This window comes from Denticeps clupeoides, chromosome 7 (assembly GCF_900700375.1).
Source record: "Denticeps clupeoides chromosome 7, fDenClu1.1, whole genome shotgun sequence".
Taxonomy (NCBI): domain Eukaryota; kingdom Metazoa; phylum Chordata; class Actinopteri; order Clupeiformes; family Denticipitidae; genus Denticeps; species Denticeps clupeoides.
The window spans coordinates 7,484,309-7,501,338 of NC_041713.1; the positions used below are offsets into that span (position 1 = coordinate 7,484,309).

The following is a 17,030-nucleotide window of genomic DNA, read 5'->3' on the forward strand; positions in this document are numbered from 1 at the left end:
GCGCCTGAGTGAAATAAACACGCCGTTAATTGCGGGCTGCGGGGAAAATTGCTCCGTTCTCGGTTCCGGCGCGGCGCCTAATTTGTCGCAGGTGTCGGGACGGGCGGGACGGGACGGGACGGGACGGGCGGGACGGGCGACCACCGGTGACTCACGGCCGAGAGCGCATAAAGCGGCGGGCGGCGCGGAGCCGCGGCACACGGCAGCAGGATGTCGGGGGTGAGCGCCATGCCCTTCCTCAAGCCCATGAGCCTCCCGTCGCCCGGGCGCCAGCGGAGACACACGCTGCCCGCCAGCGAGTTCCGGCCGCTCAGCCCGCAGGACGCCGTCAGCGTGTTCGAGATCGAGCGAGAAGGTGAGGGCCGATCAAGTTCGAGAAAGTTCCCTCACTGGCGCACACACTCGCACACACACACACGTTGAAGGGTGAGAAGCTTTTGGATCAAAATTTGAATGCAAATTTTTTTTATAGATTTGGTTTTTTTTTAATGTGGTCTCATCCTTCAACGAATCTGTTTGATGACCCTAAAATTATTAGAGCTTTAGAGATTATAATCTGGTTCTCACCCCTCTTAATTACACGTGTTATACCTGTCTGCAGTGTAGTTTTGTGTCGAGGTCATGAAACTCTGTCCACCCCGCAGCGTTTATTTCTGTCTCGGGGGAGTGTCCCCTGCACCTTGACGAGGTCCGGCACTTTCTCACGCTGTGTCCGGAGCTGTCGCTCGGGTGGTTTGAGGAGGGGCGGCTTGTCGCCTTCATCATTGGCTCAATGTGGGACCAGGACCGGCTGACACCGGTACGTTACGCATGTATTAATATCCATACTCCTGTCACCGTGGCGTCTCAGAAGCAAGACGAATGTAACTGACTCTTGGCTTCGACGATAGGAAGCCCTGACCCTCCACAAGCCTAAGGGCCGCACGGTCCACATCCACGTCCTGGCGGTCCACCGCACCTTCAGGCAACAAGGCAAGGGCTCCATCCTCATGTGGCGCTACCTGCAGTACCTGCGATGTCTGCCCAAGGTGCGCCACGCCCTGCTCATGTGCGAGGAACTCCTGGTGCCCTTCTACAAGAAACTGGGCTTCAAGATCCTGGGGCCCTGTGCCATCACCGTGGGGAACCTGACCTTCACCGAGATGCATAACGCCATTTGGGGCCACGCTTTAATGCGGCGAAATAGCGGCTACTGAGCATTTTGTGTCTGCATGTGTTTGGACTGAACTAAAGGTTTCGTGTCATAATCCGCTGCTTCTAGCGGCCTTACTTGAATAGTAAGGTTTTCTAGTGCATTATTTTTACGATAATTCATTAATTAGAGGTAGACGCAGACGACTGAGTCCTACTGCCCTTACGTGCACGGTGAATATTGCCAAATCTTTGGCTCTGAGAAACTCTATCATATTTGTGTGCAGAGTACGTACGTGAGATTATTTTAAGATATGGGTAATAAGCTTTCTTAGCACCTCCAGATCTGTCCCGAGCCACGCCTGACGTCATGCAGCTGATCATGCGGCTTTAACCTGCAACAAATGTCTGGGGATTTGTAGGTGCGTCGCCATTCTGTTTTCTTTGCAATTTTTTTTTCTTTTGATGCCATGTTATTATAGAACTGCAAAAAACTGCAGCATTTTATTGTGCTTATTGTGCTTGTTGGTTGAGATCACACCAGCTGGCTAAACTCATTTCCTGCTGCATGTATATAATTTTTTTTTTCTGTACATCTGTGTAATTACATGAACATTTAACATTTGCATTTTGATTTTGTATATCTAGTAGTAGAATGTCACGTTTGACATGACTGTTGAAATTTTAGCCGTATGATAAGAGAAGCACAAAATTAGCCAGTTGTCACGACTACGGACTTACGGGGGAAGGAAGCGCAGAGGTCTGACATACTGGGAACGGGGTTTTATTATTATTCATAAACAAACAAATACAAAGAAACAATGGCGCGGTGGCCGAAAACAGTTTAACATAAATCAAGAACTAAAACTAACCCGTAGGCGTGTGGCGATTGCCAGAACTCAAATTATAAGCAGTGTTACCAACTGAAGTTCACGAAAATGCCAGCGACCCCGAACGGGCGAAAACTTCCGGCATTTATGGGGCGTCAGGATTGCATTCCGGTGTGGAGCCCAGCTGCAGGCAATCCTGACACCAGTTGAGGACAATCAAATAGGTCGAGTGTGATTCACACGGACTGATGGGCTTATGGATGGATACAGGACTCTGCAGCCATTCCAAAAATAATCACTAATTCTTTGAAGACTAGACCTCATAGCAAGGGAAGCTGCAGATGTTAAACGTGTTACTAGCCATACGGAGAAGTGTGATTCAGTCTTTATCCCGGCACTGGTCACATATGACGTTTTCCCAAAGTCCACGTGACAGATCCCTGCCCTGGCCTGTCCTGGCCTGTGTGCATCTCGCCACGATCACTACTATGATGATCAGCACCAAATCTACATCCTTAATCCCACATTACCTACAAGATGAGTCACAGTAGATCACGTCAGTTGGACAACAGAGCAAATCATATAATTATTATTAGAAGTAATAGTAGTAATGTTAGCAGTATTAGTATTAATAGTAGCATTAGCATTATGGCACACGTGACACATGGGACAATGAAAGCAGCTTAGGTGCGATGGCGGTTCATGAAGGGCTGAGGTTGCACTGGACACGAAAGAACACAAATGCTGTTAACTTTAAAGTGACAGTGATTGAAAAGGCATTTGGCCCTCATGCATCATAGTACAGAGAGACAGTAATTATGAATCCCCTGGTACCACATACCCTGACTCATCTTCACAGAAACACCCACACGGATGCTCACACCGAAATGCATCTGAATACATTTACATTTACAGCATTTATCAGACGCCCTTATCCAGAGCGACTTACAATCAGTAGTTACAGGGACAGTCCCCCTGGAGCAATTTAGGGTTAAGTGTCTTGCTCAGGGACACAAAGGTAGTAAGTAGGATTTGAACCTGGGTATTCTGGTTCATATGCGAGTGTCTAACCCACTAGGCCACTACCACCCTCAGAATAAATATGTTCACGCAGTCATCAAGCAGAACTTTCTTTCTTGCAATCCAAAGAGAATAATTTCCCAGTCAAACTCTCTGTGATTAGTTCATTTGTTGAAGTGTAATATTGTGTGGGTAGATTATTACTTATTATTCTAAATTATATTAGATTATATTCAACTAAAATTTATTAAAAGGAAGTGTTAGACCATAAATCTCTTGCCAAGTGAACATTACCTTGTGAATGTTTTAACCCCCGTCCAGTTAAACTGCGTCTTCATCGAGAGAGAGGCGCGGCTCCCTGTTATGATTGGCCTGCATATTTAATTCCAAAAGGGCGATATGCAAATCTCTCGCTGTTCATTGGTTACTGAGTCCGGGAGGGCGGGTCGAGCCAGTAAAGGTTGGTTGCCGTTGGCCTCGCACGTCAACATCAAGAGTCCCTAGTTTCTCTCAGCGTGAAGCGGCTGTGGAAGCGGCGGTTTACAACGACGGAAAAGTAACAGGCAGGTCCGGGGGGAAGGGAGGAAATAGGCGCCTAGTCGGTGAGAAGTTGAACTCATAATTTTTACATTTCGCCCGGAAGTTCTAGACGATCGCGACTGCCGTTGTTTCAGCTTGTGGCGGTTAACGCGGTACGCGGTCCCTTCCACCTCGTCAAAGTTGGACAGATGCGCCCGTGTGCAGCGCGATAAGAGCGTCGCCACGACCGCGCCCTGCGTGCGTCGCGCCGTGCGCTGGTGTTTCACGCCACGCGTGGCCTGCAAGGTTCAAACTGCAACTCTGTCGCCCACCAGGGGGCGATGGCGACGGAAGGGGACCCCACCGACCTGGTGAAAGTGCTGCACCTGCTGGCGATGTCGTTCTCCTGGGGGATGCAAGTGTGGATGAGTTTCATTTCAGGTGAGGTGAAGTGTGCTTGTTAATCGACGCGAAATGTCCAGCGCTTTTTTTCTTTTGCATTATTTTTTTTTCTTCCCCCGCCTCTCTTTTGCCAGGATTTGTACTGGCCTCTCAGGTGACGCGGCACACGTTCGGCCTGGTGCAGAGCAAGCTGTTTCCCTTCTACTTCTACAGCCTGCTGGGGAGCAACGTGGTCAACCTGGCCATATACGCGGTGTACCACCCCAGGGAACTGCTGGACTGGCATGAAACCGTGCAGGTCGGCGGCGGTCCTGTTCCACCCCTTCCGTTTTCCTTCTAGCACAAATCAGCTGTGCTCGTGGTTTTAAAAAAAAGGGACCGTGGTTTTATAAGCTGGTCCGCTGTGGCGGCCCTTACCGGAGCAGCCAAAGGAAAGGAAGAATATTATACTGTAATGTAAAACAGTACAGGTCTGTGGCGGTTGTGGGGACTAGGTCGGAGCCATTTTGAAGGGTCAAATTCAAGAAACATATTTAGGCGAAAGCAAAGTATGTTTGAATATTTTATTATTTTTTTTTATCTTCTTGGCTGCTTTGTTCACTATTTTTGTCATCAGAAGCCACTTTGTGAGATGCTTATTAACACGAGCGAATGGTAAGAAAGTGTTCAGCATGTTGGAAAACATCCCTGCTGACCAATTTTAGGTGGTGGAGCGTGAAAATCTGCCACCACAGCAAACGTTCCCTGATTTGGAGATACTCAAATGTTAAACTTATTGCCAGTTTTGTTTTTGACAATTTTTCCTTTTCAATTGCACTCTTCTTCTTGCAGATGGGCCTATATTTTCTTGCGGTGATTCTGTCAGGGCTTAACGCGCAGTGGTTTGGCCCGGACGTCTCAGCGACAATGTTTGAGCTGAGGGCCATCGAGGAGGAGCACGGTCTGGGGAAGGAAGTTGGCATCGGTTCTAACAAGGAGGGCTACAACAAGCTCCGTGATAAAGACCCCAAGTACAAAGCCCTGCGACGCACCTTTTACCGCTACCATGGCCTGTCCAGCCTGTGCAACCTTCTGTGCTTCATTTGCACCACCGTAAACCTGGTGTACATGGCTCTGAATCTACAAACTGTTTAAACCTTGATCAAAATGCTCCACACGTTTCTCTGTTTGTGAACTTTTTTTTTTTGAATGATTTTTATTTAATTGAGCATTCACTTTTTTTTATTTTAACAAAGTAAACCCTTATTCATATATACCACAGTTGCCAAGTGATTAAATAATTAATTGTATTTTGTTTTAGTTTCTCTCAAATATTTTTATACATTAAAATGAATTTTATATTTTGGTCTCACACATTCTTTTGTGAAATAAACATAAGTGAACACTAGAGGACCCCCCTCCCCTGCCACATTAACATAATAATAGGCTGGTCCCACTTCCCATCACAATTTCCTGGCATCAGCCTTAAAAAAAAAAAAAAAAGACCATTTATCAGATATAGATGTACTTCCACTGGCCGGATTACTTTTTTATTTTAAATGCAAGTACACAAAATGGTTTGAAATGCGCTTTTTCAAAACAATTTGTCATATTTGCTCCATAAGTATACTGCAGAGTTGCATAATAGAACCTTACCAGAGCTGAATAGGAAAGAAAAAAATTATCTTCCTTTCCAATCCAATGTTCAGTGTTTTGAGACAAACCATTCTCAGTTTAATTGAGTTTCCTTTGATCGTTGTCGGTGTATGTAGGAGGCTGCCTACAAAACGAGTTGTGGCCTCTTCACCCCGTCCTCTTTCCGTTTCTTGCATAACTGGCTATAAGCATAAGCAACGATGGGTTCCTGTTGCTTTAAAAGAGAACCCTGATCCCTGTAGAGACAGTTCCAGAACATGCAGAGCATTTTAACTTGCTTTAAACGCATGGGTGGACGCATTTTTGCTAATATTGAAATAAACGCATATGAACAAGAAAGACCTGTCTGCTGATTTACTGCAGAATCACACATCTATTACACAAAAGGTTTACAGTGAATGGAATGTATGAGATTGTGAAATGGTTGTGAAACGTTCTGGTATGCAGGCATCAAAAAGAATCTGAGATGCTTTTTATTGTCCACCATTGATTCGTTCTTCTGCCCGTATCTGTCTATCACAGTCAGTTCCTGTCCCAAATGGGTGACTCCTTCAAACCAGTCTGTGTTGGAGAAGCAGAGGGCAGATTTGATGACTGTGATGTAGAGCTGGATCAAAATATACATCCTCAGTTGTCTCAGAAAGTACACCTTCTGCAGGGATGGAGGAGATGTTGTTCTCCCACATCTTGGGAACTGGTGATACCTGATACATGAAGGTCTCTACAGCTTAACATGTACTGGGAGTTCAACCAGTATATATACATCTGGAGAGATATCTAATTTTTTAACACATTACGTCTTGCACAAGAGAGTGAGTCCCATTTCAGAAAATCTGAAGTCCAGAAGACTTCCTCTTGGCATAATTCAAATTCAGTCTTTTGTGTGTTTTGTTACATTATCCAGCTTGATTTGCTTTGATGAAAGGAAGAGTTACTTGGCATGTATCAGCATCATTCCTGCCAATGGTTTTCATTTAAAGAAGCTGCAGAGTTAAAAAAAAAAATTAAATTTCTTTTGGTGACAATGGTCCTCACAAAGGCCCAGCAATAAATATTGTGATAGAACTGAAATTGGTTCCCGCTAACTTCATTACCCGTGACGCACACGAGGAGCTTTAGAGTCCGAAGTGCTGAGCAAATGGAGTGGCTGGCGTACTGCAGGGGCTGAGGAGTGGGGTCTGGGATGAGCCACGGCCTGCTCCTCTGCTCTTAATTAGCACACAATATCAGAGCTAATGGAAATCTGGCTCCAGCCCATGTTCTGATGGAAGCGGAGGCAGAGTGGGAGAGGGAGAGCAAAAAACAGAATGATGATGGCCATGGAAATAAATCGAAAAAAGGGTCATATACATACAACCAATGGTCTTGAACGGCACCCTTTTGTTTATATAATTCCAAACCAAATCAGTGCGACACCATAATCGGTTTTGAAATTGTGCATCATGGACACAAAACTGGCATATTTACTGTGCATTCAAATATAAGAAGCCTTTAGATTAATATCATTTTCAATACACTGGCTCACTCTGGACAAAGGCAACCATGCCACCATAGTGATTAAAATGATGAAACATGCTGGGCTCTGAAAAGGGACTCCCACTCTCATATTTCACAAAAGGGCGTGATCGCTGCCATTACTTTGTGTTCACGTCACCAGAGGTCATAGATGCCACGTCTGATGCTATAATGTGGCTAACACAATGCACTTTAACATGGAGTTTTATATTTAATTATTGATTTATTTATCTATATAATGTTGGCACTCATAGCACTTCATTCTCTTATGCATGAATCTTTTCAGTCTTTTTACATTCAGGGCTCTGTACAGTGGAGGGAGATGAATTTGCCATTACTGCTAAATTATTACGGTGCTACTATAATCATGTTAAATGTAACCAGTACACAATGAGGGTTTTTCTACATGAGCAAATTTGAAAAATTCCATGTCCCACCATCTTAATGTTACAGATATTTACTCATGCAGTGTTGTGTGTAGGGTAGACACTTTAAACAACTTTACTCACTTAACTTTACTGAGGTGCATTATTGCAACTCTTGCATGATTGATAATTTGCATTACTATAAGCCTTAATCTTGGGTTTATTTAGGAAATGTAACATTACTACACAGAGTTTTATAAATAAATGGAAATAAAAATAATGTTTTAAAGTGTTTTACCATTGCAATGAATGAATTAGGCAGCTTAACAGTTTTCAGGATCTCAACTGTACCTGGGTAACTCTTAACTACTTCAATGTATACTGATGATTTTTCTATACCTGGGTTGGACCTGTTGATGTCTGAATGTAGGGTTTATAGGGAAGGCAGAGTGGGTATAATGATATTTTTTTTACCTGGGTTTGACCTGTTTAGGTCTGAATTTATGGTTTATGGGGCGGGGAGGGTGGGTATAATGGTGATATTTTGATGCCTGGGTTTGACCGGTTGATGTCTGAATTTAGTGTTTATAGGGAAGGCAGAATAGGTATAATGATATTTTTACCTGGGTTTCTTTTGGGTTTACGGGGAAGGCACAGTGGGTATAATGATGATATTTTGATACCTGGGTTTGACCTTTTGAGGTCTGGATTTAGGGTTTGTGGGGAAGGCAGAGTGGGTATAATGATGATATTTTGATGCCTGGATTTGACCTGTTGAAGTCTGGATTTTGGGTTTACAGGTGGTCAGAGTGGGTATAATGATATTTATACCTGGATTTGACCTGTTGAGGTCTGAATTTAGGGTTTATAGGGAAGGCAGAGTGGGTATAATGATATTTATACCTGGATTTGACCTGTTGAAGTCTGGATTTTGGGTTTACAGGTGGTCAGAGTGGGTATAAGGATATTTTAATACCTGGGTTTGACCTGTTGAGGTCTGAATTTAGGGTTTATAGGGAAGGCAGAGTGGGTATAATGATATTTATACCTGGATTTGACCTGTTGAGGTCTGAATTTAGGGTTTATAGGGAAGGCAGAGTGGGTATAATGATATTTATACCTGAATTTGACCGGTGAGGTCTGAATTTAGGGTGTAGGCGGTGGACAGAGTGGGTATATTGACATTTATACCTGGGTTTGACCGGGTGAGGTCTGAATTTAGGGTTTATAGGGAAGGCAGAGTGGGTATAATGATATTTATACCTGGATTTGACCGGTTGAGGTCTGAATTTAGGGTTTAGGCGGTGGGCAGAGTGGGTATATTGACATTTATACCTGGGTTTGACCGGGTGAGGTCTGAATTTAGGGTTTATAGGGAAGGCAGAGTGGGTATAATGATATTTATACCTGGATTTGACCGGTTGAGGTCTGAATTTAGGGTTTAGGCGGTGGGCAGAGTGGGTATATTGACATTTATACCTGGGTTTGACCTGTTGAGGTCTGAATTTAGGGTTTAGGCGGTGGGCAGAGTGGGTATATTGACATTTATACCTGGGTTTGACCTGTTGAGGTCTGGATTCAGGGTTTGATCTGGAGTGAGTAGGGTCTGGTGAGAAACTGCGCTCCTTCCTCACGCCACCGGCTACTCCTTTGTACACACACGAGATCCGGGAGCGCCGCGCAGCTCCGCCAGTGTTACGGGCGCAGCGGGAGCGGACGCACCGGCGGAGAGGAACGCGGAATTTCCTCCGTCTCTCCCTGCTCTACTCCGCCTCTACTCAGTGCAGAGGAAACAGCCGCCACGGGCAGACCGGACGGGGGTAACGCGTTCTTTCCAACCAATACAAGGTCGGTTTATCATTTCACAGCAACAGTTTCCCTTCAACTTCGCTGAAACTTCTATTTGGTCGCACGTATCGCATTTCTTGGGCGTCGCTGATATTTTCCGACTGGCCCATATGGTGCTTCATACGAACGTAACGTGTCGGGTTATTGTGGCGAGTGCGTCCGGCGCCGACTTCCGCGAAGCCCCGGGCCTTTCTCTCCCTCTCTCACTCCCTCTTTTTCTCCCTATCTCTCCCTTCCTGTGTCCCTCTCTCTCCCTTCCTGTCTCCCTGTCTCATTCTCTCTCTCTCTCTCCCTCTCTCCCCCTGTCTCCTTCTCTCTCTCCCTCTTTCTCTCCCTCTCTCTCTCCCTCTTTTTCTCCCTATTTCTCCCTTCCTGTGTCCCTCTCTCTCCCTTCCTGTCTCATTCTCTCCCTCTCTCTCCCTTCCTGTCTCATTCTCTCTCTCTCTCCCTCTCTTCCCCTGTCTCCTTCTCTCTCTCCCTCTTTTTCTCCCTCTCTTTCTCTCTCTCCTTCTCTCTCTCTCTCTCCCTTCCTCCCTCTCTCCCTCTCTCTCTCCACCTCACTCTCCCTCTCTCTCTCTTCCTGTCTCCCTCTCTCTCTCCACCTCACTCTCCCTCTCTCTCCCTTCCTTTCTCCCTCTCTCCTTCTCTCTCTCCACCTCACTGTCCCTCTCTCTCCCTTCCTGTCTCCCTCTCTCTCTCCACCTCTCTGTGTTTATTGGGCCAAGCTTAAGAATTCTGTGGAGTTCTGACCCTCCTTAAGATATTGCCAGGCGTGCTTGCGACCATATATGGTATTTACTACTCTCAGCCATTATAGAATATAAGAAGAATAATAATTGTCTTAATTAATTATTCAGTTGCGTTTGTTTCTTTAAAAAAATAAAGTATATTCCACGTGAAGTGGATTTTTTTTTTTGTTAATTAGAATATTACGTAGGATCAGTAAAAAAAAGGTCTGTGGTCCACCATCGCAGCAGCTCCCGTTTCCTCAGTAGGTTCCTCGGGCGTGTGTGTCGCCCATCCCACGGGAAACACCGCGGATCAGCTCTGCTGCAGCGAGTTTCCACTCTTTTGTATTGTGAAAGTCGCCCTTTGTAAAATGATCCCTGGTTGCGTTGGAGTAACGAGCACCAACGTTCTCCACTCCAGACTAAAAGTGAGTGAACCTGAACGTGCCCATAGCTGTGTTTTATCAGTCCGTATCAGGTATTTATCGTCGTGTCTGATGGTGGTGGTCAGCCAGTCCGTTCTGCTGGAAGTGCCCTTGCTCTGGTGCCTGCAGGCACAGTGATGCATGTGTCAGACATGTGACCGAGCGTAGTGGCTTTAGGGTTCTTTTTTTTTTTCCGCTGGGATGAGAATGCAAAAATCAGACTTTGCTTATCTGGCCGAACGAGCTGAAAGTGATTTTTATTCATCCGTGATTTTGTGAAAGTTCAGGAGTTTTTCTGCTGCCCCATTATATTTGAGTGGGATTTACCTGCATTAAAGTGACGTGATTGTCACTGTGAAACACTGCAGCATAGCACATAGTGACACAACAAAATGTGTCCTCTGCTTTTAACCATCACCCTTGGTGAGCAGTGGGCAGCCATGACAGGCGCCCGGGGAGCAGTGTGTGGGGACGGTGCTTTGCTCAGTGGCACCTCAGTGGCACCTTGGCAGATCGGGACTTGAACCGGCAGCCTTCTGATTACGGGGCCGCTTCCCTAACCGCTAGGCCACCACCGCCCCCGCTGAGACTCTTGAGTTGTTTCATAACTGGACATTCTTCTCTGCCCGTTCACGTACAGGATTATTTCACAACCAGTTGCATCAGCGAACTGCATGTCAAACTAACGCCAAAGTCATGCCTGCTGCAGTTCGAACTCTCGGTGGCTAAAGTGTGGTGAAGCGTGCAGTTTGCTCGGTGCAGGTAAGATCTTTTCCAGACGTCTCTCGAGCGTCCATCACCCTGAGCAGCCGCTCCCTCGTCCCATGTACTGCTTCCGGAAACGTCAGCTTGCCGAGATGGTGGCTGATCGGGAGCTCTAATCAAGATCCCCCGCCCGCCCGCCTCGTCCCCGCTCCTGCGGGCGAGTGGCGTTCGGCGCGTTCAGCCGGCCCTCTAATGGGTCTGGAGCTTTTGTTGCCGGGCTGGTCTCCAGGGAAACGCCGCTCATCCGGGAGAAGCGTGGCCATGTGTCTCCGAGTGATCGGCTGTGTTTGGGGAGGGGAGGGGCAGGGTCTGTCACGCTCCTCGCCGTCCCACCGTCTCAATTTTCAGAACACGACCTACGGTGGGGGGTCAGTTACCGGGCGGCAGGTGGGGAGGAGAGTGGCCGGACGTCTTCCTTTCTTTGTCCTTGTCTCGCCTATAAAGATTTTGACTGCTGGTTTCGATCAAATATTAAAATGTATTGCTCTGCGTCCCCCACCCAGCAGATGGCGACGGTAAACGACTCCCGCCACCAGCAGCAGCCGTCGCAGAAAGATGCCGCCGATCAGAACTTCGACTACATGTTCAAGCTGCTCATCATTGGCAACAGCAGCGTGGGCAAGACCAGCTTCCTCTTTCGCTACGCCGACGACTCGTTCACCTCGGCCTTCGTCAGCACCGTGGGCATCGACTTCAAGGTCAAGACGGTTTTCCGCAACAACAAGAGGATCAAACTGCAGATCTGGGTGAGCTTCAGTAATGAAATCTGCTAAAGGCTTTAAAGTAAGTGATGGCTGCATTTACCAGTGGTCTGGGGTACGGTAGTGATGGTCACTGCCCCGGGGTAGGGGCAGTGGTGGCCTAGTGGTTAAGGAAGCGGCCCCGTAATCAGAAGGTTGCCGGTTCAAATCCCGATCTGCCAAGGTGCCACTGAGCAAAGCACCGTCCCCACACACTGCTCCCCGGGCGCCTGTCATGGCTGCCCACTGCTCACTCAGGGTGATGGGATAAATGCAGAGGACAAATTTCACTGTGTGCACCGTGTGCTGTGCTGCTGTGTATCACATGTGACAATCACTTCACTTTAAGCTTTAAGGTAGGTTGCGGGTACGGCGTGGAACTGCGTCCCACTAGAAGATTCTGTGGTGTTACGCAGTGCTGTAACACATTCAGTACCAGCCACACACACACACACACACACACACTTTACATTCCTAAGGCAACATGCAGGTTTTTGGAAATGAATTCAAATGAGCGAGGAAAGTGATGGTGTGTAAAGCAGCAGCATTGACCAACCTGGCAACGCAGCCTCTGTCACTAAGAGTTGCTATTGAACATTCCATATTCCACATGATTCTGTACTTTAGACTGAGGCCACGGTTTCTTATTCATAAATAAAGGAACTTGCCATCTTTTAATTACATATATAGATAGATAGAACAATTTAATTTATAACAATATATCATATTATATTTTTATTATTTAAGCCAGCCCCTGCTTGACCTTTGCATGCAGGCTTGTCCAGTCACCGCATTTGAGTAATAAAAATCACCAGTCATAGCAGAGTGGGTCTCAGCGCCAGTTAAAACCACTAGGCTAATTTCTCCTTGTCCGTGTTGGGTTTTTACAGTCGTTGATGGGTTTGGTTTGTGCTTTTTTTTTCTGCTAGCGTGCTGTGCAAGAGCTTGTGGGTTAGTGCTTATGCTAAACGTGCTGATCTGCACTGGAGCAAAAGTACTTTACATCGTGTGGGGAGTGGACTGCTGAGCTCACAGGGGAACAGGAAGACTGCCCAGTTAATGATCAACTTAAACGTGAGCGAAAGGGACGAGAGTCACTAGAATGGCCATATATTTTGAACTGTTTTATTGTGTGCATTAGATTACATTGGCCGTGGACGGCACTTCGCTGTTCGACAGTGAGCTTGGTCCTCCTAAGCTCACCCTTTAGCTCATAGTTTATATAGACATATTCCAATGGTGCTGGTAACCCTTCCCATAATCCTTTGAAAGCCACGCCTGAACATCTCCTGCTGGCGCCCTTTCGCGCATTTATCTTCCTTTCCCACTCACACACTCAGGGCGTGTGTTTGTGCTGAGCTGGGACTGTTTACTGTGTGTGTGTGTGAGTGTGTGTACATTATGTATGCTATGCATGTGTCACTCTAGGAGTACAATGCCACACCTGGTGCTGCTTTATCTGGGGGAGGGTTTGTGTGCCTCGTCACAGACAAGGGGCTTGATGACATTTATGCCACCAGTCATAATCCAATCATTCTCATCGTGATTGGTTATCGGTTAATGTGATCTCCCATTGTACGCTTTTCACCCATCCTGCCTGCCGGTGTGGCACTTGGTCCACTAGCTGCCTCCACCTCAGAACAATCAGATGGCCATTTTGAGGTGAACATACACACACACACACACACATACGCTTACTTGATGTTCTGTGGTCCATCTGTGGTTAAATGTGCAGTAGTGTGAGCTGACCGCCACGCAGACGTGAACTTAATGGAACATGAATCATCCTGTGTGACCCTGCTGTTTCCAGGTAACCTCCTTCTCCCCTCCCCATGGTGTGATGTCATGGCTCCCTATGCAAATTAGGGGGCTCAGGCCAGGTAGCCAGGCGACCATGAGAGTGGAGGGGAGGGACGGTTGCCTTTCCAGTTCCGTCCCCTAATTTTTCCAATTAGCACTTTCACAGTGCTGTCATCACACTCAATCCTCACATGAGTTATGAATGGTTTAAAGTTATCATGTAGTAGTTTGTATAATTTTTGTGTTCTTTCTGATAACTTTACATGCATGCAGGCGTTTTTGTGTGCATGTGTAAGTACAGTACTCTGTTACAAGAATGGGGAAAAGTTAAGGACTTTGGGAAGCGGGCTGTATTCTAGGAAAGTCTGCCCCCTAGTGACTATACAGTGCACTCCAGCAGTCTCCCTTACCTTTCAAATCAAGTATTTTAATAGCAAAGTGGCACTGTTTCATTTGATGTCATTTGGACGGCTGAGGTAATCACGGCGTGTTTAATGTGAAACTGAAGCTTCTGTGCGCTCTTACAGGACACGGCGGGACAGGAGCGGTACCGCACAATCACCACAGCTTACTACAGAGGGGCCATGGGCTTTCTGCTTATGTATGACATCACCAACCAGGACTCATTCAGCGCTGTTCAGGACTGGTAAGTGCAATCACACCTGTATATATGGTAGCCCCAAAACCAATCCCTTAAATATGCGTAAATTACAGTTTTAATCAAATGCTGAACGGTAAGTTCCTAGTTTGTAGCTTTGCATGGTGGGTTTGAAGTGCATCTCTCACCACCAGGGCAACTCAGATTAAGACGTACTCCTGGGACAATGCTCAGGTAATCCTGGTTGGAAATAAATGTGATCTGGAGGACGACCGGCTCATTCCCACGGAAGACAGCCAACGTCTGTCTGACGAACTTGGTAAGCAGGATGCACAGACACAGTGTGTAGCATGCGTGATGAAGTTTAAAAAATACAATCGAATCCCGTGCTGTATATACAAGTTCCTCCACGCAAGTGCAGAGTAATCAATAAACAGATAATAAACAGAGTAATCAATAAACAGTTGTGTAAATCAGTGGTGGTTTAGAACTAAAAAAATGGCGTGTTCCGGCGAACAGGGTTCCAGTTCTTTGAAGCCAGCGCCAAGGATAACATCAACGTGAAGCAGGTGTTTGAGCGACTGGTGGACGTTATATGTGAGAAGATGAATGAAAGCATGGAGGGCGATTCTGCACAGCTAGCCAACCACCGTGACCCTGGCCTGCAGAGTTCGGCTCCAGAAAGCCACGGAACCTGTGCCTGCTGAGGCAGATGTGATGAGCCCCTGCCAGCCCTCTCTCCTCTCTCTCTCTCTGTCTCTCTCTCGTACACACACACACACACACACACACACACACAAACGCACCATCCAGACTTCACTTCTTTGTCTTTTTTTTTCCTGCACGCAGACAAACTTGTTCCCCTCTAGATTTTTTTCCCCCTGACATCTCATGCCAAAACTTCTGTTGCAGGCTGATATCCCATCATCCCCCCCTCCACCCCACCTTCTCAACTGCCATCACCTCACCCATGCCTGAATTCTCGAAGCAGGTCAGCTGGTCTAAAATCTGTCCTCCACTTCAAAAGACAAAACCGATGTTAGATTCACATCCCTACCTCCGCTCATTTGGGTGGATTTGTGGTATTTATCATGTGAACCGTTGTCTGCTCTTATCTGACCAGCCTTTGCCTTGAGGCGATGGAAATAAGTAGGTGAATTTGGCACTAGTTAATTGCCTGCTTGTTTTGGTGCTTTAGGCCTGCTTCGTGGATCATGATATGCTGGTTAAATACTGGCTGTCAGGGAAACCGCCATCGTGATCTAGTTCAGCTGCAGCTTGAAAGAGTTGTTTACTACGTTTTTTTTATCACTTAACTGAAGTGATAAGAGTGTCACCAACCTTGCATCAGGCCAGGAAGTTCATGTGAAGGTGCCACGCCGCCACCTCACTAGGCCTTTCCCTCAGCATAGCATTGTGTTGCCAACCTTGACCCCATGACCTCCCTCAGCTACACCCCAAAGAAGGAAGCCACAAAACCGCCATCGTACCACTACGTTGTTACACCTAATCTTCTCTCCTTTTTTTTGCTTTATTCAAGAGAGAGAATGTTCTGCAGCCTCCATCAATATTCTAGCATACTGTCGAAAATGTCTACTGTGTTCAATGACCTTTTATATATTTTCCCCGTGTAGTAATGTGATCATGTCTTTGTCACTGAACTTTGACACTGTAACTTCCCCATTGGATTCTACACTTACAGGCACATGAGTGAGTGATTGTGTGGTCAATTTGTAGGCCACACAACTATTCACAATTTCAGCAAGTGGACCAAGTAGAAGAGGAGCACGTTTTTTAGACCCATTAAATGGCCCATGCTTTTTTTCCCACACCAAGCACTACGCAAATTAGAAAGTCACAGTAAATGTTTAGGTCTCGTTATGACACCAAAGCACTTTTTTTTGTCCAAATTTGATTTTTCTTTTTTTTTTTTTTGTATCCCAGAGCATAGCAGCACGCACAGCCCTCAAAACATTCAGAAAGCATGTGCCATTTGGCCATTCAGCCGAGTCATATTTGTATGGACACTCTTCAAGTGGGGGGCTAAGACTTGTGTGACTCTGGGCTCCCACAAAAAAGCAGCTAGACTCTTTGCTGTGCTGATTCAGGAATCTGTCTGTACAAGTGTAGTAACGTGAGATGGACATTCTGAGGAACGCTTCAAGGCACTATGGTCTAAATTCCAATAAATTCCAGTTTAATTCATATGTTGACTGGAACTTTTCTTTGTTATGCCCTGCAGTGTCTGTACTAAAATATTTGAACGAAATCCAGTGTTTATTCCTGTATTGCTTGGATTGTTTTTTTTCTGTCTTGAAACTGTTTGAACATGTCAAAAGCTGTATAGACATTTTTGTTTATAAAATAAAGGTTACATTTATTTCAAAAGAGAAGACTGTATTCTCACATATACGTTTTTATATTCCCATTAATGAACCCTTCATGCGCACACACATACACAATGCATACAGTTGGCCTACAGTATTGAGATCCCAGATTACTGCCACTACAAATGGTGTGTTTATCAAATTTTTACCCACATACGACTTTACAGAGAGTCAGGTGAGTCTGTGAGTGCCAGCCCGTGCTCTTGAATTTATAATCTCACAAACGACAGGGAAAACCACAGTGTGCCATTCTCCTGCTCTCAACTGCATGCAGCTTCCTCTCGTGCCTGTTCAGTTAATAGGGCTGTAAACGGTAAGCTTT

The 17,030-nt window shown here is 46.1% G+C and overlaps 3 protein-coding genes across 8 annotated transcripts; all 3 read left to right on the forward strand.

Moving 5' to 3' along the window:
- The first annotated feature begins 172 nt into the window (after window positions 1-172).
- LOC114793716 (serotonin N-acetyltransferase-like) lies at window positions 173-1,217 on the forward strand. Its single transcript, XM_028985830.1, has 3 exons — window positions 173-355; window positions 645-799; window positions 891-1,217. Exons 1-3 carry the CDS (start codon window positions 211-213, stop codon window positions 1,194-1,196), a joined length of 606 nt encoding a protein of 201 aa, XP_028841663.1. The 5' UTR covers window positions 173-210; the 3' UTR covers window positions 1,197-1,217.
- A 7-nt stretch (window positions 1,218-1,224) lies between these two features.
- Window positions 1,225-5,398, forward strand: tmem205 (transmembrane protein 205). 3 transcript variants are annotated; one of them, XM_028985832.1, is made up of 4 exons: window positions 1,225-1,553; window positions 3,836-3,941; window positions 4,037-4,200; window positions 4,734-5,242. In XM_028985832.1, exons 2-4 carry the CDS (start codon window positions 3,842-3,844, stop codon window positions 5,034-5,036), a joined length of 567 nt encoding a protein of 188 aa, XP_028841665.1. In that variant the 5' UTR covers window positions 1,225-1,553; window positions 3,836-3,841; the 3' UTR covers window positions 5,037-5,242. The 3 variants fall into 3 exon arrangements, with proteins under 3 accessions (XP_028841665.1, XP_028841664.1, XP_028841666.1); XM_028985831.1 differs by lacking the exon at window positions 1,225-1,553 and adding an exon at window positions 3,402-3,544 and having other exon boundaries at window positions 4,734-5,398; XM_028985833.1 differs by lacking the exon at window positions 1,225-1,553 and adding an exon at window positions 3,481-3,583 and having other exon boundaries at window positions 4,734-5,398.
- Window positions 5,399-9,024: 3,626 nt separating this feature from the next.
- Window positions 9,025-16,714, forward strand: rab3db (RAB3D, member RAS oncogene family, b). 4 transcript variants are annotated; one of them, XM_028986059.1, is made up of 5 exons: window positions 9,025-9,265; window positions 11,687-11,929; window positions 14,251-14,369; window positions 14,516-14,640; window positions 14,841-16,714. In XM_028986059.1, exons 2-5 carry the CDS (start codon window positions 11,690-11,692, stop codon window positions 15,026-15,028), a joined length of 672 nt encoding a protein of 223 aa, XP_028841892.1. In that variant the 5' UTR covers window positions 9,025-9,265; window positions 11,687-11,689; the 3' UTR covers window positions 15,029-16,714. The 4 variants fall into 4 exon arrangements, with proteins under 4 accessions (XP_028841892.1, XP_028841891.1, XP_028841893.1 ...); XM_028986058.1 differs by having other exon boundaries at window positions 9,027-9,265; window positions 11,690-11,929; XM_028986060.1 differs by lacking the exon at window positions 9,025-9,265 and adding an exon at window positions 11,123-11,180.
- The last annotated feature ends 316 nt before the right edge of the window (window positions 16,715-17,030 follow it).

What these genes read in the sequence shown, in the direction of transcription:
- rab3db (XM_028986059.1), top strand. Translation starts at nt 11,690, where the DNA reads ATGGCGACGGTAAACGACTCCCGCCACCAGCAGCAGCCGTCGCAGAAA. An exon ending in GGATCAAACTGCAGATCTGG is followed by an intron (nt 11,930 to 14,250) that starts GTGAGCTTCAGT and finishes GCGCTCTTACAG; the next exon opens with GACACGGCGGGACAGGAGCG. An exon ending in ACGTCTGTCTGACGAACTTG is followed by an intron (nt 14,641 to 14,840) that starts GTAAGCAGGATG and finishes TCCGGCGAACAG; the next exon opens with GGTTCCAGTTCTTTGAAGCC.
- tmem205 (XM_028985832.1), top strand. Translation starts at nt 3,842, where the DNA reads ATGGCGACGGAAGGGGACCCCACCGACCTGGTGAAAGTGCTGCACCTG. An exon ending in GTGGATGAGTTTCATTTCAG is followed by an intron (nt 3,942 to 4,036) that starts GTGAGGTGAAGT and finishes CTCTTTTGCCAG; the next exon opens with GATTTGTACTGGCCTCTCAG. An exon ending in ACTGGCATGAAACCGTGCAG is followed by an intron (nt 4,201 to 4,733) that starts GTCGGCGGCGGT and finishes TTCTTCTTGCAG; the next exon opens with ATGGGCCTATATTTTCTTGC.
- LOC114793716 (XM_028985830.1), top strand. Translation starts at nt 211, where the DNA reads ATGTCGGGGGTGAGCGCCATGCCCTTCCTCAAGCCCATGAGCCTCCCG. An exon ending in GTTCGAGATCGAGCGAGAAG is followed by an intron (nt 356 to 644) that starts GTGAGGGCCGAT and finishes TCCACCCCGCAG; the next exon opens with CGTTTATTTCTGTCTCGGGG. An exon ending in ACCAGGACCGGCTGACACCG is followed by an intron (nt 800 to 890) that starts GTACGTTACGCA and finishes CTTCGACGATAG; the next exon opens with GAAGCCCTGACCCTCCACAA.